At 31.8% G+C, this 20,522-nt stretch overlaps 1 protein-coding gene and 1 pseudogene across 5 annotated transcripts; both read left to right on the top strand.

Annotated features, from left to right (window-relative positions):
* The first annotated feature begins 7,692 nt into the window (after positions 1 to 7,692).
* On the top strand, positions 7,693 to 13,225 carry LOC114280010 (pathogen-related protein-like; annotated as a pseudogene). Its single transcript, XR_014336397.1, has 4 exons — positions 7,693 to 7,864; positions 7,936 to 8,074; positions 9,815 to 10,105; positions 12,989 to 13,225. The product of XR_014336397.1 is annotated as a pathogen-related protein-like (transcript).
* Positions 13,226 to 14,684: 1,459 nt separating this feature from the next.
* LOC114312845 (uncharacterized) lies at positions 14,685 to 18,638 on the top strand. 4 transcript variants are annotated; one of them, XR_014334806.1, is made up of 7 exons: positions 14,685 to 15,440; positions 16,173 to 16,216; positions 16,327 to 16,364; positions 17,446 to 17,517; positions 17,607 to 17,678; positions 17,847 to 17,980; positions 18,470 to 18,638. XR_014334806.1 is itself a non-coding variant. In XM_082877194.1 (6 exons), the coding sequence occupies exons 1-6, from the start codon at positions 15,284 to 15,286 to the stop codon at positions 17,884 to 17,886; spliced, it is 423 nt and encodes a 140-aa protein (XP_082733320.1). In that variant the 5' UTR covers positions 14,685 to 15,283; the 3' UTR covers positions 17,887 to 18,638. The 4 variants fall into 4 exon arrangements, 1 of the variants encoding a protein (XP_082733320.1); XR_014334805.1 differs by having other exon boundaries at positions 17,847 to 18,011; XR_014334807.1 differs by lacking the exons at positions 17,847 to 17,980; positions 18,470 to 18,638 and adding an exon at positions 16,713 to 16,872 and having other exon boundaries at positions 14,685 to 15,243; positions 15,331 to 15,440; positions 17,607 to 17,666.
* Positions 18,639 to 20,522: the final 1,884 nt, after the last annotated feature.

Genomic DNA, 20,522 nt, shown 5'->3' with positions numbered 1-20,522 from the left:
GCTGCAAATCCAAATCTGAGTGAGCTTTGTGAGTTGATTAAGATTAGGATTGCTTTGTGGATGAGTGCTTTGCTTTCCGTTAGTTGTACTGTGGTCTGTTCCGTTATTTTCATTCTAAGACAAATCAGGAAGTGCTTGGGGAATTGGCAAATAGTTAAGATAAATCAGGTAAACTCTGAAACACAGATTTTCAATATAAAATCTATATTGAATCAGATTTTCAAATCTATAAACTCTAATTAATAACATTTATCTGATTTATATTGAAAATCTGAAAATCTGTAGTTATAATTTTAAACTCTGATTTTTTAAATAGTATTTGATGATAATGCAAACTATATATTTAATAGTATTTTTTAATAGAACCTACAAACTATATATACAAACTATTAGAACCTACATGACCTATTTATCGCAAGCAACGCTCCACAATCATAATGCAAAATTTAAAAGTAAATATATAAAAATTTCAATAATTTAACAATTATATATTTCACTAATACAAACTAAATAATTCAATTTAAAAGCAATATTCAAATATAAAGTTTAGAGAAATTCTATTCATCACTATTTTTTTCACTACTTTGTTTCACTTCTTAACTATATTGATACAATCAAAGTCATGTACATGTGCAGGATCCATATCTATTGTAGTTATTAATTAGAGTCTATAAATCTAATTCCAGAAGGCACAGTTAAAATATTTAACAAATTAAGATAAATCAGGTAGTTATAATTTCCAGAATTTATCAGCACAGTGCAAAAGTCAATGTTGATGATCACAGTGCTGATGCTCATGAATCAATTTTTCAGAATGATGAATCAATGTTTCAACAGTGCAAAAATGAAACATTGATTTTATCATCTGATGAATCAATGTTTCATTTTGGTCAGAGATCACAGCATTCAATGTTTCATTTTTCAGAATTTAACATTGATTTTTGCACTGTGATAACAAAACATCTATCAAAAACATGAAATCTCCAGGTCAAAAACAAAAACATGAAATCAAAAACAAAAACATGAAATCAAAAACAAAAAACTAAAACAGAACCCTAAAATAACAAAACATCTATCAAATTAAGATAAATCTAATTATAACAAAACATCTATCAATCAGTTAAAATCTATAAACAATCTGAAACACAATCATTTAAGATAATTTCCAGATAATCATTTAACAATCTGAAACACAATCATTTAAGATAACAATCTGAAACACAATCATTTAACATTGACTTGTGTGTAATTTCATAATTAGATTTTATAATTAAGATAAATCAGTTAAAATCTATAAACAATCTATAAATCAGAGTTTAAAATTATAACTACAGATTTTCAGATAAATCAGGTAAACTCAGTAATGGTGAATGAATGCTATGGTTTAAGTCTGGTGCTCTATTTAGTTTTGTATGAAATTGAGAAGGTAAACTTTCTTAAACCATAGCACTTTCTTAAAACAGGGCACTTTCTTAAAACAGGAAACAGTGAGAGTGAACTAACCCAGCAGCCAATAAGCAAAGTGGTGATCTAACCCAGTTGGCAAAGTGATGTCGAGCCGGAGTGATGAACTAACCCAGCAGTCGATAAACTAACCCAGTGCCAAAGTGATGAACTAACCCAGCAGCCGAAGTGATGTCGAGCCGGAGTGAACAATGGTGAGAGTGGAACGGTGTAAGCTCCGATGAAGGCTCTGTGTAAGCTCTGATGAAGACTCTAATGAAGGCTGTGTGTAAGCTCTGTGTAAGCTCTGATTTGAACAACGGTGTAAGCTCTGATGAAGGCTGTGATGAAGGAAAAAGCTGAGATTTTCAAAAAAAATCAAGAAGAACGGAGAGGAATAGAGAGATAGAGAGGGTAGGCAGAGAAATAGAGAGGGAAGGTGGGTAGACAGAGGGTAGATGGGGAGGCAAATCAGATACAAAGGTCAGATACTGAGAGAGGAGTGGAGAAACAGCCATGTTGGGCGGGAATTTCTGTTTTCTGTATAACCTCAGCCATTGGATAGATATTACAATTGATCTAGACCATTGGATCAAATGTATCTCACACACATTTTTGACATAAATTCAAAATTCTTCTTGCCTTATTATATAGATATATATATATATATATATATATTATTAAAAACAATATTTTTTTTTATTCTTTGGTGACATATTATAATAATTTATTTATTTATTTAAAAGAGCTACATCGGTATGACTTTTCTATTTAGGTATAAAATTATATATAAATTCAATCTCAATTATAATAACTAATTTTGTATGAATTCTTTTTCTTTTATATTTTTTATATTTTTTTACCTATCTCATTGATATCTTAATATTAGTTTATATTTAATTTTATATATGTATAAAAGTAGTGTGTACCTTCAATTTTTTTTCTTTCCTATCATATCTCTTTTCTGTATTTTTTTTTTTGTATAGTCTTTTTCTTTTATATTTTTTATTTTTTGCCTATATATCGCATTGATATCTTAATATTAATTTGTATTTAATTATATATATATATATATATATATGTGTGTGTGTGTGAGACTCAATTGGTTTATTAAAAAAATTCAATTTAGTTTGGTGTTAGTTATAATATATTTTTTATATATTATATCTGACTTTTAGAGGCTCAATGAATATTTATTAATTTGTTTGATGGCAGTTAAAATTTTGATAAAAAAATTCAAGAATTAATAATATTTCTAAATATTATTTTGGGTTTTTTTTTTTTTTTTAAACTACCTCTAGTGGTGCTGCAGCTGCTACAATAGCATATTATTCACGGTGCCTTCTTTGTGGCTTCATACAGTGCTATGCTTTTGAAGGTTTGATTGCTTAATCAATCAATGAGTTGAGTTGGTCTTGTGCTTGGGTGAGGTTTTTTAGTCTCACGTGGTTTATGTTTCATTGTACGGTTTTTGTCACAGATTTGATACACTGTGGTTGTCTTTTTCAATTCTATTTTGGAAATTTTTTTTCATTTATTTGATAAGATTTTTTCTCTTGATTATTTGTAATTATTTAGAATTCATCTAGGGGTGATTTTGTGAAACCATTCGTGTCTTGTTTGTAACCGCTTGAAAACTTTTTGGTTGACAGTAGAATCGGATTTCGATCCCGTGGACGTACTTCACATTGAGGGAACCACGAAAAATTCTTGTGTCGCTGTTGATTTAATTTTTCGCATTAATTTTTATTCTCATTGATTGATTTACTTGTGAAAAATCATCTATTTTCCCTAACAGACACTTATGTTCTTGAGTAATCATTCTGCAACAAATATAATTTTTAAAAATTCTTTACCAAAAATGAGCATGAGATTGCGAATTCTCAACAATTGGGTCTTCAGTAATGTGACACCAAGCTCTACAAATTGTCACATCTTCTTGAGTTATGAAAGATTTTCTTTTCTTTGTTTTTGATAAACTTTCTATACTGATTGTGTGAAAAAATAAATAAATAATTATGTAGATTGAAGATAATATGTATTCGAATTAAGATTGGTTATTTAGTTTTATAGGGAGTAAGAACATGATCCTTTTTTTATCCGTTTAAATTATAACTGTTAAGAACCAGCTGTTTCGAACATTTCTCAATTGAAATGAAAAAAAAGTGCTGTTGCTCAATTTTTGTATTCCAATGACAAAAGAGCACCGTTGGATTAAATAATCCAACGGTCCAGATTGATCCTTCTCTCTTGTCTCTCTTATTATCTCTCTGTCACTCTGTCTCTCTTGATTCCAGAAAGTACTTCCAACTTTACTCTTTCTCTACCCATCTCTTTGTCTCTCTTATCTATCCAATGCCTCTCCAGAACCAATCTTCATCTCTCTCCCTTGTCCTCACCGATTGCAGATTTCCTCACTCACTCTTTCCCTTTGTGTCTCGTCTTCTTCATTACCACAACCACTACCATCAGCCACAACAACCACCAAACCTTCAGCAACAACCACTACAACAGCCGATCTCCAACCCTTAAACCCCAAATGTCCTTATCTATTCTCTAACCCTCTTCTCCCTCTATATCTCACCTTCTTCATTACCACAACCATTACCATAATGAAAGGAACCACCACCACTATAACCAACAGAACCACCACCAATTTCCACCGCCGATCTCCAACCCTCAAACCCTTCAAATCTTTCTCTGATCTCCAACCCTCTTCTCCACTACAACTCCCTATCTCTCACTTTCTTTCTCTTTGATCTCTCTCTCTCTCCCTCCCTTCGTTCTAAACCACCGATCTCCAACTATCGAAACCCTAACCCTAAGCAAAATAATCCTCTCTCTCCCTTTTCGATATCTGTGTGTGTGCGTGTGTGTGTGTGTGTGTGTTATAAACCTCTTCTCCAACGTTCCCTCTCTGTCATTGATGATCCAAACCTGACACCCTAGTGAAGACCTATTCTCTAATAATCTTTCTTTGTCAATGATGATCCAAACCTGAAACCCTAATAAAGACCATCCAAAGAACACGAAGAAGATCAATCCTAATGAAGACCATTTCTGTCAGGTATTTTTTTTTTTTTTTACTTCACTGTGTTGTTCAATTTATTTTATTTTATTTTGTTGGAAATTGCTAAAATTGAAATTTTGCTTGCTTGCTTGAAATTGCTTCTATTTGAAATTTTGCTTGCTTGGTTGAAATTGTTCAATTTTATTTTTTATATTCTAGAAATTTTGCTTCTGTTTTTATTTTTTGGTGGTTTTTGGGTGAATTTTGCTTCTGTGTTTGGAAAGGTTGATGAGAAAGAGAGGGAGAGAGGAAATGGTTGGTTGAAACTGACTTGGCAGCTACCAAAGCTTGTGCCATATTTGACACAAGCTTTGGCATTTGCCAAAGGTAACAGCTACTAAAACTTACCATTGGAGGTGGCTTTCTATGAACTGCTACCATAATTTGGCAATAGTAGCTCTAATGGCAAGCCATTGAAGATGCTTTGAGTTGGTAAAATATATTATTAGATAGCAATAATATTAGAAGCACATAAATCATGTTTGTTTAGCTCTTTAGAGAGGGGAATTAGACTAATAATTCGAGAGATCTACCTAAAGAATGCGTGATTGGGGACATGAGTGAGGGGATTAACAATCCCCTTGAACTTGTAATCCCCCCATTGGTAGGACTACCAATCCCATATATATTTTTAAACAATTTTTAAGCAAAATTTATATTTTTTAGAACAAAAAAATTAATTATAATATTAAAAAATGCTAAAAATAAAAATATATTCACTCTGTTTGGTTTCAATTTTCATAATTCACTTTCAGAAAATTCTAATTTTTCATTTTTCATATTTTTTTGCTTTCACTGAATTTTTAAATATTTTAATCAAATTTTTTTTTTTTAAATTTTTAGACACACCTAATACAAATATACTTATAAAGTATCATATTTGTGAAAAAAAATCTTTAAAAAATTCACTAAATATCAAAAATATAAAAATTTAGTACATTTTCGTAATTTTGTGTATTTATTAATTTTTAAAATTATTTTTTTACAAATATTTTACTATTTAGATACATCTAAGTAAGGTGAATCTAAAAAAGTAAAAAAAAAATACTTAAAATTTTGAAAATATTCACTAAAAAATACGAAAAATAAAAATACTCAATTTTTAGAAAATTGAAACAAAACACATTGATTAATTTTATATATTAATATTATCTATAGTATTATTAATCTGGTGTGTACAAAAAAATATTCTTCATCCTACATCTCTAACCTATAACACTAAACTAAGGGGTTGTTTGGGGTATCCTAAATAAGTGTATTTTTTTGTTTTTTTAGACTAAAAAGTTGATGTTGAAAATATGAATGTTTGGGTTAACTTTTTGACTTTTTATGGAAAAATGTGTATTAAAAATTTGTATAAATTAATGTGTAGGGAAAAATTAGTATTGGGAGTTGTGCAGCCGTAATTTTTGACTTTTTGTGAATAATGATAAATTTTTAATTTTTTGAATAACTTTTTAACTTTTTGACTTTTTTTAGACTTTCCAAACCTGGCCTAAGGCCTGATTTGACATGTTGCAAATAATCCAAAAAGTTAAAAAATTACTAAAAAAGTTAAAAAGTTACCGTTATTCACTAAAAAAATAAAATAATAATTTTATACAAAAATTATTCCAACACATTCTGCTGTTCACAGACATTTGAAATGAACTTTATGGAAAAATTGCACAGGATTGGTTTACAAACAATAAGGTCCTGTTCGACCCGCGGGGCTCATCATGGGTCTCATTTTAATAATCTGTATCGTTCAATGTGTAGAACTCGTCGAGTACTATATGTTTACAAAAAATCACATTGATTGGATATCGCTAACTACATAATCAATCAGTTTTGTATAAAAAATGAATGGTGTTATAGTTAATGGTTGAAAAAAAACTAATCCGATCAGATAGTTATCGATATCCGATCAATGTGATTTTTTACAAGTATATAGTACTCGACGAGTTCTACACATTGAACAATTCAGATTATCAAAACGAGACCCGTGATGGCCCCCACGGGCCGAATAGTACCGTCCAATGAAATGCCCGAAAAGTAGGCAACCATTTCTTATGTCAAACTTCTCTGCTAGACAGGTCGGCCGTACTGCTACTCTCTTAAACTTCTCCTGTACACTTTCTCATATAATTTTTTAATACATATTTTTTCTTAAAAAAGTCAAAAAACTAACCCAAACATCCATATTTTTTTCCTCAACTTTTTAGTCGAAAAAGACAAAAAGTGCATTTATTTAGGACACCCTAAACAACCCCTAAGTTTCGTTTGGGATGTAAGTTAGCTTTTTGACTTTCTTAGCTTGGGGTTAAAAAGTCTTGTTTGCAATGGATTTTTTTGAGTTTTGTAAGAGAAAAAATGAAATAATTATAGTTTGAATGTGACATTTTTTGACCTGGGCTAAAAAACTTATTTTTTCTATTTGTAGCTATTTTAGCCCCACCCCACTCCACCCCAACCCAACCTATCATGCCAAACCAATGTTAATAATCTCCTAATTTGGGAATTTTGTCAAACAAAAAGTTATACCAAACTGACCCATATATAAATAAAAAGTAAAAAAAAAATATCATTTTCAAGTAGAGGACAATTTTGTCATTTTATTTTGAGAGCATCATTTTCAATGTAAAAAAGTCAAAAAAATAAAATAAAAAAACCAAACAAACAAAAAAGTGTCATATTAAAAAAGTTAAAAAAATTAAAAATCAACTAAAAAATTCATTGCCCAAACAAACTCTTAATTTCCTCCATCATATGAAACTAAACAAACAGTATGGCCATAAGATCAAATATAAATGTCTCGTGATGGGTGAGTATCATGAGGGTGAGTATCATGAGTCTTACATCATATGCGTCATAGATATTGTCTATTTTGTATTTGAGTCTTCTTAGCATTTAGACTTTTTCCATTGGATAGTGGAAGACTTTCTGAAAGGAAAAAAGTTATTCAAAATGGTTTTCTTTTATCATTTTGTCTTTATCTATTATATATACAATTTGTGTTATTTATTGTATTTTTATATTGTTTAAAGTTACTTTTGTATTCTTTTATTTATTTTTGTTTATTACCATTCTTATTTTACATTCACATGTAATTTGTGTAATTTGCTTTCCATAGAAACCACACTTTCCATTATAAAATGGGCTACCACTACCACCATCTCTACCACTTCCGTTCACTTGAATCATTTCCAAACTTGAACAAAGCTAACAACAATGGATGCTGTTAAAATTACAGGAGATATATACAGATCTTTTTTGCACGATGAAGAAACTCAGAAGAACACCCATTGGAGATATGGTGGCCCTCCCACCTATGATATTGTCAATCAGCTCTTTGAACAAGGCCGAACCAAGGTATTCTCTTCAGAAGAAACGTTTCTTCTCTCTCTCTCTCTGTCTCTCTCTCTAACTTCATTGGTTTGCAGGAATGGCCAAAAGGATCACTGGAAGAGACAGTTCAGAATGCTATAAAGTCGTGGGACATGGAAAGTCTCTCACAAGACTCGCATACAGGACTTGAAGACCGTAAACCCTGAGAAATTCAAGCTCATCGTTAATGGTAAAGCTAATAAAAAAGCCAGAGTTGTTCAATCTCTTCTTCTTTAATTTTTCTGTTGAGTTTAATTAAAGCACGTTAAGTAATCTTTGTGTATACATGATGATTTTTCAAATATCAGCCAATACGGAACAATATGTATTGAACTTTTGTCCTCTTGATACCAATATACCGATATTATCGGTTGATTCACACTTATATTAGCGGTTCACAGTCGACACACCTGATTCCGTTGCCATAAATATCTTTTTTGCAATGGATGATTTTAAATAACTAACGATTGTCACACTTCATGCAATTATACCCTGACAAATACCGACAATTGAAACTATGGTATGGTATACAACTCGGGTTTGTACAACCCTTATTTAAAAAATGTATTGACTCTATCTAAAGTTATGGATCTTATAGACCAATTAAGAGTTATGTTTTGTACGTACAAAACCGAACTCATAGGCTGGGGTGTCACATGAAATCGGATGAGGGGTTGTTGCTGTGTTTTTGGCACAGTAATAACTGTTGTGCCTAAAGTTGATTGTTTTGTGTTATGACTTTTTACAACTCTTGTTTAAAAATGTATTGACTCTATCTAAAGTTATGGATCCTATAGACCAATTAGGAGTTATGTTTTGTATGTACAAAACCGAACTCAAAGGCTGGGGTGTCACATGAAATCAGATGAGGGGTTGCTGCTGTGTCTCTAACATAATAGTAACTGTTGCGCTTAAGTTTTCGTTTGATGTTGACTTTTTTAGTTATTTTTTTGTATTAAGACTTTTTTAGCATCGTTTGGTTTGACTTTTTTGACTCTTGTGAAAGAAAAAAATGTAATGATTATGTTTTGTATGTGACATTTTGTCTTATTGGCTTATGTAGCCAATTTGGTTTTTTTGTGCTTTTTTTAGCAAAAAATGTAAAACCAAACGAAGCTTAAATTTGAGGCTTATTATGAACTTATTTTTATAATCCGAATCATTCATTTTGTAGGGTTCATCGAGTAATTCAAGCATGTAAAAAATCATATTAATCGGATATCGATAACTATATGATCGAATTACATTTATCATAATAAAAATAAGCAATAAGTTTTTCTTTTGAAAAATAATATAAAATATATGCAATCCGATCATGTAGCAATCGATGTCTGAACAATATGATTTATGATATGCATGAAGTACTCGACGAATTTTATAAAATGAACAGTTCAGATCATAAAAATAAGTCCATAATAAACTTCAAATTGAGATACAACAGTTACTACTGTGCCACCACATAGATCAAGGTAAAAGGGTTTATCATCAATCCGCCAATGGCTAAATTTAGGTGTAAATTGATACAATTAGAAGGAAAATTACAGAAATAAATTTAGGATTTGACCCTTATAATAAAATAAATCTTGAATTTTTAATATTCTTAATTTGAATCCTAATCTTTTGATTTATTTTTAATCTAAACCATCAATATATTTTCATTAAGTAAAATTGATGAAAAAAAAAATTTAACTATTAAACTCAATGTAATTGTACATAAATGTCTAAAATAATCTAATCAGATAGTTTCTACTACTGCAATATAGATTTGGGACAACACACTGAATATTACCATTATTACTAATATTTAGATATCATGAGATAGTAACATGATTAAATTCAATTAATTTTTCAAATGGAATATGTATATTACAACTTGATACGTGCAAAATAGTAATATATGGAATTTTTTTTAATATAAATTTAACAGGAAGAGAGGGAATATCAGCAGAAGAAGTTCTGAGGCTTGGGACCTACAATGCATTGTTAAAGGATGATCTACCAGAAGAGTTTAAGTATTACAAAGCAGAGGAAGAGAGCTTTGAATCGTCGCATGATGTTTTTCTATCAGTTTTTCCTCGTGGGTTTGCTTGGGAGGTGATAAGTGTTCATTCTGGACCACCTCTGATCGCTTTCAAGTTCAGGCATTGGGGCTTCTTTGAGGGTCCTTACAAAGGTCATGCTCCTACTGGTGAGATGGTTGAGTTCTGTGGAATGGGACTTCTCAAGGTACTCCTCTCTCTCTCTCTCAAGAACAATAAATTATCTAATAAATTTGGCCTATGATGACCAGCTTGTTCTCTCTAAAAAAAAAAATTGATAAATTATCTAATAAATTTGGCCTATGATGACTAGCTCGTTCTCTCTAAAAAAAAATGATAAATTGTCTAATAAGGTCAAGTTTGACAAGTTGAAAAAAAGTCAAAAAGTCAAAAAATTATTTAAAAAGTTAAAAAGTTATCACTATTCACCAAAAGTCAAAAATTACGGCTGCACAACTCTCAATCCTAATTTTTCTCTATATATTAATTTATACAATTTTTTTAATACACATTTTTCTATAAAAAGTCAAAAAATTAACCCAAACATCCATATTTTTTTTTCAATTTTTTAGTCTAAAAAGACAAAAAATATACTTATTTAAGACACTCCAAACAACCTCTAAATTTGACCTACGATGATCAGTTTATTTCTAAGATGATCGTGTGTCCCCTATTCTATTAGGTGACCATATATATGGTCATGAAGTAGGCCAGACTTACAGAGAACTTCTCCTTTAAAATTAAAAGAGTAGTGTTAAAGGAAATTACAAACTTTTGATCCAAAATGATATGGCAACTTTCAGATCTTATCTATCTGTTAATTTTACTATGTAGAGCCAACTTTTGAGTTCGTGCGTATGAGTATTTGACAAAATTGTCAAATCTAACTGATTTAAAAACACACTTTCTCCACACTCTTTCTCTCTCTAAGCTTTTCTCTCCTAGAGTTGTTTGAGTGAGTGTGCCACTTGGGAAGGGAAGGGGGGCTCCGGCTCCTCTCCGACCACCTCTCTCCTCTCCTCTCTTTTTTCTTCTATTCTCTGCAAAATAAATTTTGAGAGGTCTTTCTTTTCAATCTCTCTCTCTTTGTGAGGTGTTTCTTCCCCCTAGCGTAGATGTTTTTGAGTTTCTCCTCCTCTCCCCTCCCAGTCGAAGCTAGATCTACTATTTCTTGCCGCCACCACCACACCACAATCGGATCTACCACCTATTGCCTTTTCTCGCCGCAGAAACCACCACCACCACTACGCCGCGGCCACTACTCCACCAGATTTGATTTCTTCCTCCCTTAGATCTTTGTTTTGGTTTGCTTTTTGAGTTTTTATTTATTTTCTATTCGGTGTTTTGTATGTTTAGACTCCATGGGTGTGTTATTGGTAACTTTCCTTCTCTGGGGTGGAAGCTTTTGTGCTATCTCTGACTAGTCCTAGTGCTGATCTCTTATGATCACTTTTGCATTGCAGTACGGGTTATGATCTTGGATGATCATGTCTTTAAAACTATTATGGCTTTGCAAATATGCCTATTTGCTCATTTTTCCTTTGTTTAGAGTAAACTCTATTTGTGTAGGAATGAAGTCTGTTATAAGTGTCATTTGGCTTATCCTTAATGGATTTTACTCCCGTTCAAAAAAAAAAAATGATTTAAAAACAAAAAATCTAGTTTCTTTAAGGGTAGAATACCAATAGGTCTTAATAGTTAGACCTAATTTCTATCAAGTCTTATTGAAAGTTAGGTATAGTAAAATTATCGTTAAAAATAATTTTTTATGACAATTTTTTTGCATGTCGCTAAAAATTGATAATTAATGACTTTTTTTGGTAACGATTTTTATAAATTGTCACTAAAATTTAGAATTAGTGATTTTTTTTGTGACAATTTTTTTGAATTGTCACTAAAAGTCAAAAATTAGTGACAACTTTTTGTGACGATTTTTTTAAATTGTCGCTAAAACTTATGATTAATGACATTTTTTCTAACAAAATTTTCAAACTATCGCTGAAAATTAAGAATTAATGATTTTTTTTTATAATAGTATTTGATAAAAAATATTATTAATCATCACATGACCTATTGGATAATAAATCTATCTATTAAGACTTACACGTAAATACCTCTTACTTTTAAAATAAACTCGTCAATGTAATTTTTCTTTCGAGGATTGCTGCTACTTTATACTGAGATAAAATTTTGTATAAATTTCTTATTTGTAGATCATTTTTCAAATCGGAAACTAGAAAAGTACTTATCACACAATAAATGGTGATTATCCTTCCAAAAAAAAGAAAAAAATGTATGCGCTCATGTTTTATATGGGGTGCTACTTTCGGGTATTGCTAAATGCACTCGCGAAAAATTTGCACAAAACACTTTTTATTATGACAATCAACTTTATATAATTTGGTGATAAAAATTTAAAACAAAAATGAGATCAAATATACACAGATTAAGATGTGACTCCATTATTAGGCCATTTAAATTGTTGCTTAAAGTCCACAAGAAAATTTTAAATGAATCTTATTATTGAAAGTCTTAACTTTTCAAAAGTTCAGTTACATAAGACCACATATTGAAAATTAGTCTAAGGTCTCCGAAAATATTAGCCACTATTACAAAGTCATCATAGAATTTCAAGTTTGATTATGTTAACACAGTTGACAAAATATAGAAACAAAATACATCTAGACACTGGTTAAGACAATGAGAATCTCTATTTAAAGGAGGTCAATCACACTTTAAATTAAATTCATTACAGTGTTTAATAATAATAAAAAGAGAAATGTTTGGTAGTTTAAATTGAGTTGTTCTAAATTGCTCGAATCACTGTTCACTGATTGACCGGCCGGACGATTACTCCGAACGACCAGGTGAAATACTTGTCTACCGCGATTGTCACATTGTCGATCGTGGTTGCCAGCCCTTTTACCGGAAGACTGATTGATCGACCGGACAGACGACCGATAAGATTAAATTCTAATCATTCGGGACAAACTCAAATTCAATTTAGGCAGCACAACTCGAATAAAAATGTGTGTTCCATATCCTCATTTTATGTTACCTCTCTATGCAGGTTGATGAATCTCTAAAGGCAGAATATGTTGAACTTTACTTTGATGCAGTGGGGTTGTTTAGTGGGCTACTCAAGGGACCCGCAACTTTTGAATCTCAACCCGAGCAACTCGAATCATCTACTCGCTGCCCGTTTCAAAAATAAATTGACATGTTTGTTGCAGTTTATTTTTATTTTTTTTAATATTTTAAAATTTTGTACTAGACTATTTGTTGTCACTTCCGTTTACGGCTGATGTTTTAAATAAATAATTTAAATAAATACTGAAAAGATTGATAATTTAAAATAAGTTGCAAATATGCTTGGGGTAATATTTCATAATCTGTATAAATAAATAAATAAATTAAACTTGTTTGGTAAAAAAAGTGGACACATCACTTTTGTTACCAATAGGTCCAATTTTTGAAATTTATTACCTATTAAGTCCTATTGACAAATTTATCAAGTGATAAACTTATCAGTTTCTCTTATTTTTATGAATAAATTTAAAGAGATAAATTTAATAGTCTGGACCTATAGGTTAATAAGTCTAATTAATAATACTGATTGGTAACTGTCCCTTGGTAATTTACCCAAAAAAAATCTATCAGTCTTCTTAAGTAAACTTGTTTATATATAGGTCCTGACTGATAAATTTATCACTGTAAATTTATTCATAAAAATAAGAAAGACTGATAAATTCATCAATAGGATTTAATGGAGTTTCAAAAGTATGACCTATTGATAATTTACCTTTTTTTTTTTTGGATTTTTATTTCTTGTTGTGCAAATAAGATGCCCTTGAAAGTTATAATTAAGATTAAAAAAAAAAAAAGATGTATCTTTTTGTCCATGTGTATTGAAAGGCTTCAAATAAGTTAAGAAAGTTATAAATTATAGTTTATGAAAATCTCATTTTTTGGGTAAAAGAAACTGTAAAGGTCAAATAAATTAAAATAAAACCAAATGCTATTAATCAACTATTTTTTTAATTAGTATAATGATTCATCAACCGAATTTGAGGTCGTTGAATTATACTGGTCGGATGTCTTCTTGAACGATTGGTGTTACCTTGTCAACCGCGGTTGTTACCATTTTCAATCGCAGTTGTCACGCTTGTCTATCGGTGTGTCAACTAGCATCTGTCCGAATGACTGACCGAACAACTATCCAAACGACTGGCATGCACAAATTTAGATAATTCGGGCGAACCCAAATTCGATATCATAGATGTAACAATGCTGTTTTAATTAAATAATTGAATAAATTAATTTATAAGTTCTATCAAAACCGTCGAAATTCTATTCTTATCAACATTTTATTTGAAAAATTGGTTAAAAGTTGATTTTTTAATTTTTTTAAAAAAATATGTAATAAAAAAAAAGAATAATATAACCCAAAATAAATTAAAAACTAACTTTTGACATTTTATGTTGTTCCCAACAGAGGCTTAGCAGAATAAAGATGTATATGGGATTTGCTTGTGCTTTCAGTGAACATATTTGACCCAACCACTACAGGAAATATATGATTTAACGGCGTTTATTTAACGGCGTTTTTTTAAACGCCACTATTTTTAATATTTAACGACGTTTTATAAACGTCACATTTTATTTTTGATTAAAACGGTACCGTTTAGGTAATGAAGTCGTTTGAAAAGCGCCTTCAAATGTGTTTCAGTGTGTCTCTCTCTCTTCAAACACTCAAATCTCTCGCAACTTATTTGAATCTGAGAAACCCTAGAGCCTCAGAGAAACCGATCCCTCAAGTCTCTCACTCGCTCTCTGTATGTCTCTCTCTCTCTCTAAACCCTTCAGTTCCTTCAACTTGATTCAACCTTCTTCAGCTCGGTGATTCATCATTCGGTCGATCCAATCTCAGAATGATTTTGATTTCAAAGCTCCACCGCCACCGCCATCACCATCTGCATCTGCATCTGCATCGTCTACTAACCATATGCACGATTTCCATTTCGATTTCGATTTTGATTTCAATCTAATCTCAGTTTCGTCGATTCTTCTCTCTCTCGATCTCTGTCTGTGTCTCCCTCTCTCTCGATCTCTCAATCTCTCTGGATCTCTGTTTCTCTCGCACAATCTTATTCTCTACGTACACATTATCTGTACTTTTTTTTGGAAAATTTTTTTCTCCTAAAAATCTCTCTATACAAGTATATATATGAATTTATATATGTATCTCTATGTATTGATTGAATAATCATCCTTATCTGGACCTATTCCAGACAGTGGCTCGTTTTCACTATTCACTCCCATCAGGTTTCTTGTTAAAGAGAATGTTGTTCTGTAGTGTCCTTGAATGATTGATGTAAAATGCTATGCTAATTTTTTGTGTACCTTCTGCAGTTTTGCTAATAACATAAATCTATGTGGACCAGTTACTGGGAAATCCTGCCCTGGATCTCCACCATTTGCCCCTTCTCCATTTGTTCCACCATCAACAATCTCTTCTCCAAGTAATGTCTGTTATTGTGGCTGATACTGCTATTTATTGTTTGGCTCAATGAATTTTACTTTGGTTTTTCTTCCCATTTGGTCATCATGGACAAAGAAAACTTTTCCATGCTACTGTTATTTTCTGGAAGCAGTCTATTTACTGCACAGATCCATAATTAAGAATTTAGTTTGCCGATGTTACCTCAAAGTTGTGTGAGTTAATGCCTACTAGCTTTATTTGAAGTACCTAATAGTTAATAGGATTTAAAGTATGAGGTCCAATGTTTGGCTTGACTGGTAAGTTGAACCTTCTACCTCAAAGAATTCATTGCTTTCAATGTCTTATGAAAACTGATACTGCATTGACATTCTTACTTGATAAGGGAAAGGACAACTTTTTTATTTTTATATTTGTAGTTTTCCTAACTTGATGTAAAATGTTCGTAGATAGCTATTTTAGATTAATTGCTTGACTCTGTGGCTGCTGATAAGTGTGTATTGAGATTGATTTGTTAGCTTTCTTAGTGAAGGGATTAGTTTTGTTGGTCATCCTGACAAAACCCGTAAACTTACTATCAAGAGGACCTTGACTTTTTGTTCTTGTTCTTGAACTAGGACAGCCCACGTTTATAGAAAATGAGTGTTTGCTGTTAATCTACTTTTGTGGTGGTTACATGCCAATTCCATATACAATTTATGAAATCATTTGATTTCTTCTTTTCTTTTTTCTCTTTTTTCCATTTTCATGTCAGGTTTGGGAAAGTATTATGCTGTATGTGCCAATGTAGAATCACAGGTAAAGATGCTTTCAGCTGCTAACACTACATTTCATTTGGTTTTAGCAAATAAAACTCTTAGTTTTAACCCCTCATTTGATACAAGAACTTTATCATCTTTCTTCTGCAGGTTGAGATTCAGTGCCTAACTCCAAGATCAAAAAGCAGGTTTGTTGTCTCACACGGGCTTTTTCTTTTTCCTTTATTTTTAGTGTGTGTGTTGTAAAAGTTTGTTGTTGTCTTTTTTCAGAGAAGAAAAACAGAGACACAAATATATTATACATCATCATTTGTGATATAATGTAGTGGTTTCCATGACAGAGACATGTCCAGCACCTTCCAGATGGTGCCAGGGCAGTTAATTGCATTTGTCTATCATATGATGAGTCATTCATTACATGAGAAAAGTCAAATTCATATTTATGTGTGAATGGTTTTTTTGCACAATGATTGTGGACTATCGTGAATTGTTTTGAATGTTTTTTTTTTGTATTTTTGTTTTGTTTGTTGGGTCAGTGGAAGCACCGAACAAGATAATTAGTCACTGGAATTTGGGAACAAAGTTGAATTTCAGTGGTGTTGATCCCTGCACCCAGAATGCAACCTGGGCTCCTGATTCTACCAATCCCCAAATTGCCTGCCACTGTGCTGGCACTACCTGCCATGTCACCAGATTGTCAGTTCCTCCCTCATCATTTTCTTTGTACTTCCTATATACATGGTGGTGTACACGATTTGGTTCGATTTGATTCTGAATCAAAATCGAATACTGATTTCAACAATTTTAGAAATTTTGGAATCAAATTGATCTGTTGGAACCTATAGAACCGAAAGGAGAAAACTTATTTGGTTTGGTTTGGTTTGATTCTCCAGTTATGGACAATTCAAAATTAATCAATTCTAGCAGCTCAATTTTAGTGCAAAATACATTTTTTAAAGTCACTACTTTCAACACAAAATACACTCAAAACAATTAATGAGCCAACTAAAAGGTTCATATATATATATATATACTCTCAAACTAAATATATACACTGAACGGTTCAGTTCAGAATAAGAACCGAGAGGGTCAAATCGTGAACTAAACCGTTCGTTACTGTTCTTTATTTTTTAAAACCAGAACCAAAGTGTTCCATCTTCCTAGACACTAAACTAGGCATACTTTTTAATCATTAATTTTATTTTTCCATGCCAATACTTTCTTAACAGTATGGTATAAAAAGTATGTTTTGATTTTCATCTGACTCAGGAAGATATATGCTCTTGACATTTCTGGTGAAATTCCCAATGAACTATTCATGTTAAAGGAACTGCAAAACTTGTAAGTGATCACTTTCTTAGAAACTCTTTTTTGGGTTTTTTTCAATTACTTTTATTTGATTGATTTACTGATCATATTTCCTGGTGCAGGAATTTGGCTCAAAATGTATTAAGTGGACCCATCCCACCTGAAATTGGACAGTTAACAAATATGAATTACCTGTAACTAACTGCCACTCCAACTTCCTACATCTTTCATGAATTTCCCAAATCGGGTTTCGAATCATCTATCCCCCTTCTGTCAAAGGGGGATAGATAGATGATGCGAAGCCCTAAAATTGAATCATTTTCACTATTTTTGATGTATTGAAAATTTTTTGGTGGCCTTAGGTGGACTGCTAAGTTGCCTGTATCGTTGAGCCGACTCTAAGGTAGCGGTTACTGTGGTCACCCCCAAATTTGGGCACTTGCCGGTCGCCGCTCCTACCTTTCTTGTCAAGGAAAAGAAGAAGAAGAAAGGCTCAGTAATAGATATCTCTTTTTATGATTGACCAAGTAAACAATTTTAATAATGCAATTAGATGAACTCACTCATTCCAATTGAGGACATATTTGTAAATTATATATTGGTCATCCCTTTTTTCTTTTTTGACAAAACAAACAGAGCGTTAATCGCATTCTATTTACCTGTTAAATCCTGAACTATCGGATAATAACCAGTAACATCATAATTTCAAAATGATCCTTCAGTTTTTGTGCCCCGCGATTCCAATCCAACACTACCACAGCTATTCTGGTATAACATTAACATAAGACAAACTCATATTGGTTATCCCTTGGAATACCATTAACTTAGTTTCATAGGAACAAACTTAGAACTCAGCACTCAGATGCAAGTTTGAGGGTGGGCTTTAGAATTAACATATGGCAGAGTTGGACTTTCTTTTCTTGATAAATGAATAAATATACAAAGAATTACTGTGGGTTTATTTTGATATATATTTTTTATGCAGGTTGATGTCAACCAGGTTAAAAAGCCCACAATGGTGCTTTAGTGGCTGGGAATGAATGCTCTCATTATTTATGCTTTGGGTGCTTGTGACCTCTTTCCAGCAGCTTTGCATGGTGTCTATTGGCGCTCACCAGAAAACAATCTTTTAATCATATTTTGGAGCAGTGGGGCAGGTTTGTAAATCTCCTTTGTTAGAAAAATATTCTTCAGTGCTTAATGCAATGACTGAGATGAGTTTTTTCATGATATGATTGAGAATCAATCAAATGATCATATTCAGTAATCTCACAAAAGTAGTAGTTAAAAAAAAAAAAAAAAAGAAAAAAAAAGAAAAGAAAAACTATTGCGGCGTTTTACAAAACGCCATTGTAGTTATTTTTTGAACATAACAAAAAGCTATTACGGCGTTTTTGAAGTGTCGCTGAATGCCTGTGTGACGTCATTTTACCGTTGGCTGTCACATTTAGCGGCGTTTATAAAAACGCCGCCTATGCTAATTTTACGACGTTTTTAAAGCGTCTTAAACTTACAGCGACGGCCGCGTCCTCGGCGTTTGGTGGTAAGCGTCACTGAAGGAATTAGCGGCGTTTTTCAGACATATAGCGGCGTTTTAAAAACGCCACTAAAAATCATTTTTCTAGCAGTGAACTAACAAGAAATTTGCACGGTTAATTATAAATAATAAAAAAAAGATTTTATGCATTTTTCACTTTAAACTATAGTATTTCAATTTTGACAAATCAGATCTTGGAGTTTCATCCGTATTTCAATTTGTTCCATCCATCCATCTCTGTCTGTGTAAAGTAACGGAAGGGGTTTAAAGTAACAAAATACTGGGATTTAAAATGAAAACATGTGAAACCTTAAAGTTTATTTTGTAATTAATCCTTTTGTTTTTAGTGATTTTAATTTTTAAAATAATGGTTTACTTACACCAAAAAAAAAAAAAAAAACAAAACAAAACACTCAAGATTTCATACATTTTTTACTTTAAACTTCAATATTTTTCACATTAAACTCCTCGTTACCTTACATGGATGGAGATTAACAGAAGAAACAAATTGAAATAAAATGGAATTTTTAGATTTAATTTGTCAAAATTAAAACTAAAAATTTTGAATTAAAAATACATAAAATTGATAAAAGCGTAAGTTCCAGAGCTCACTCCAGAGCTCACTTGAACACACAGATTGCAGAGCAGCACTCCAGCCCAAGCTCACAACAGCAGCAGCAGATTAAACTTCCTCATAATAATGATAACAGAACTAGTGGAATTGGTTAGCTTAGACATTTAGATATAGTTAGTTACAGAGAGGTAGATATAGTTAGTTAAGAGTTTGTTATAACAAACTCTTACCACTTGTATAAATACTTGTAACCAAGTTGTTATTGTATAAGAAAATTAGAGATCATTCTGATCTTTTTCATGGTATCAGAGCCATGAGCTCTCACGAGCATCAAAGTGCTTCAATGGAAAATTCTTCCTCCATTCCACAGAACCTTACTCTTCTACTTTCAAATTTCAATTCCTTCATAACTGTAAAGTTAGATTTTGCAAATTTTCTAATTTGGAAAAATCAAGTTCAAAATATCTTAAGAGCCACTGATCTTCTTGAGTTTGTTCTTGGACTAAAAGCTTGTCCAAACTCTGAAGTTCTTGATTCATTTGGAAAAACTGCAGCTAATCCAGAATTTCTTCAATGGAAGACAATGGATGCTCATCTACTCAGTTTTCTCACTGCTACACTGTCATCACCTGTATATGCTTCAGTGATTCAATATCAACACTGCTTTGAAGTTTGGCATGCTCTGGAAAAGCGATACACATCTCTCTCTCGTTCGCATATTCATCAATTAAAGAATAAATTGCAGTCTATTACGAAAAAAGGATTCACCATGACTGAATACCTGACTCAAATCAAAGAGATCTCAGACCAGCTTCGGCTTGCTTCATCAACAATTGACGATGAAGATCTTGTCCTCTTAACTTTGAATGGCTTACCAGAGGAGTATGATGCACTTAAAACAACCATACGTGCTCGAGTGGAATCCAT

Source organism: Camellia sinensis, chromosome 7 (genome assembly GCF_055761805.1).
Source record: "Camellia sinensis isolate YWXY chromosome 7, ASM5576180v1, whole genome shotgun sequence".
Classification (NCBI taxonomy): domain Eukaryota; kingdom Viridiplantae; phylum Streptophyta; class Magnoliopsida; order Ericales; family Theaceae; genus Camellia; species Camellia sinensis.
Note: the sequence above shows the minus strand (reverse complement) of the source record. Positions and strands in the feature narration are given on the sequence as shown.

Bases quoted from the DNA above. Each gene is read 5' to 3' on its own strand.
- LOC114312845 (XM_082877194.1), top strand. From the start codon at position 15,284: ATGATTGATGTAAAATGCTATGCTAATTTTTTGTGTACCTTCTGCAGT. The intron at 16,365-17,445 runs GTTTGTTGTCTC...CATCTGACTCAG, and splicing joins ACTCCAAGATCAAAAAGCAG to GAAGATATATGCTCTTGACA. The intron at 17,518-17,606 runs GTAAGTGATCAC...TTCCTGGTGCAG, and splicing joins TTAAAGGAACTGCAAAACTT to GAATTTGGCTCAAAATGTAT.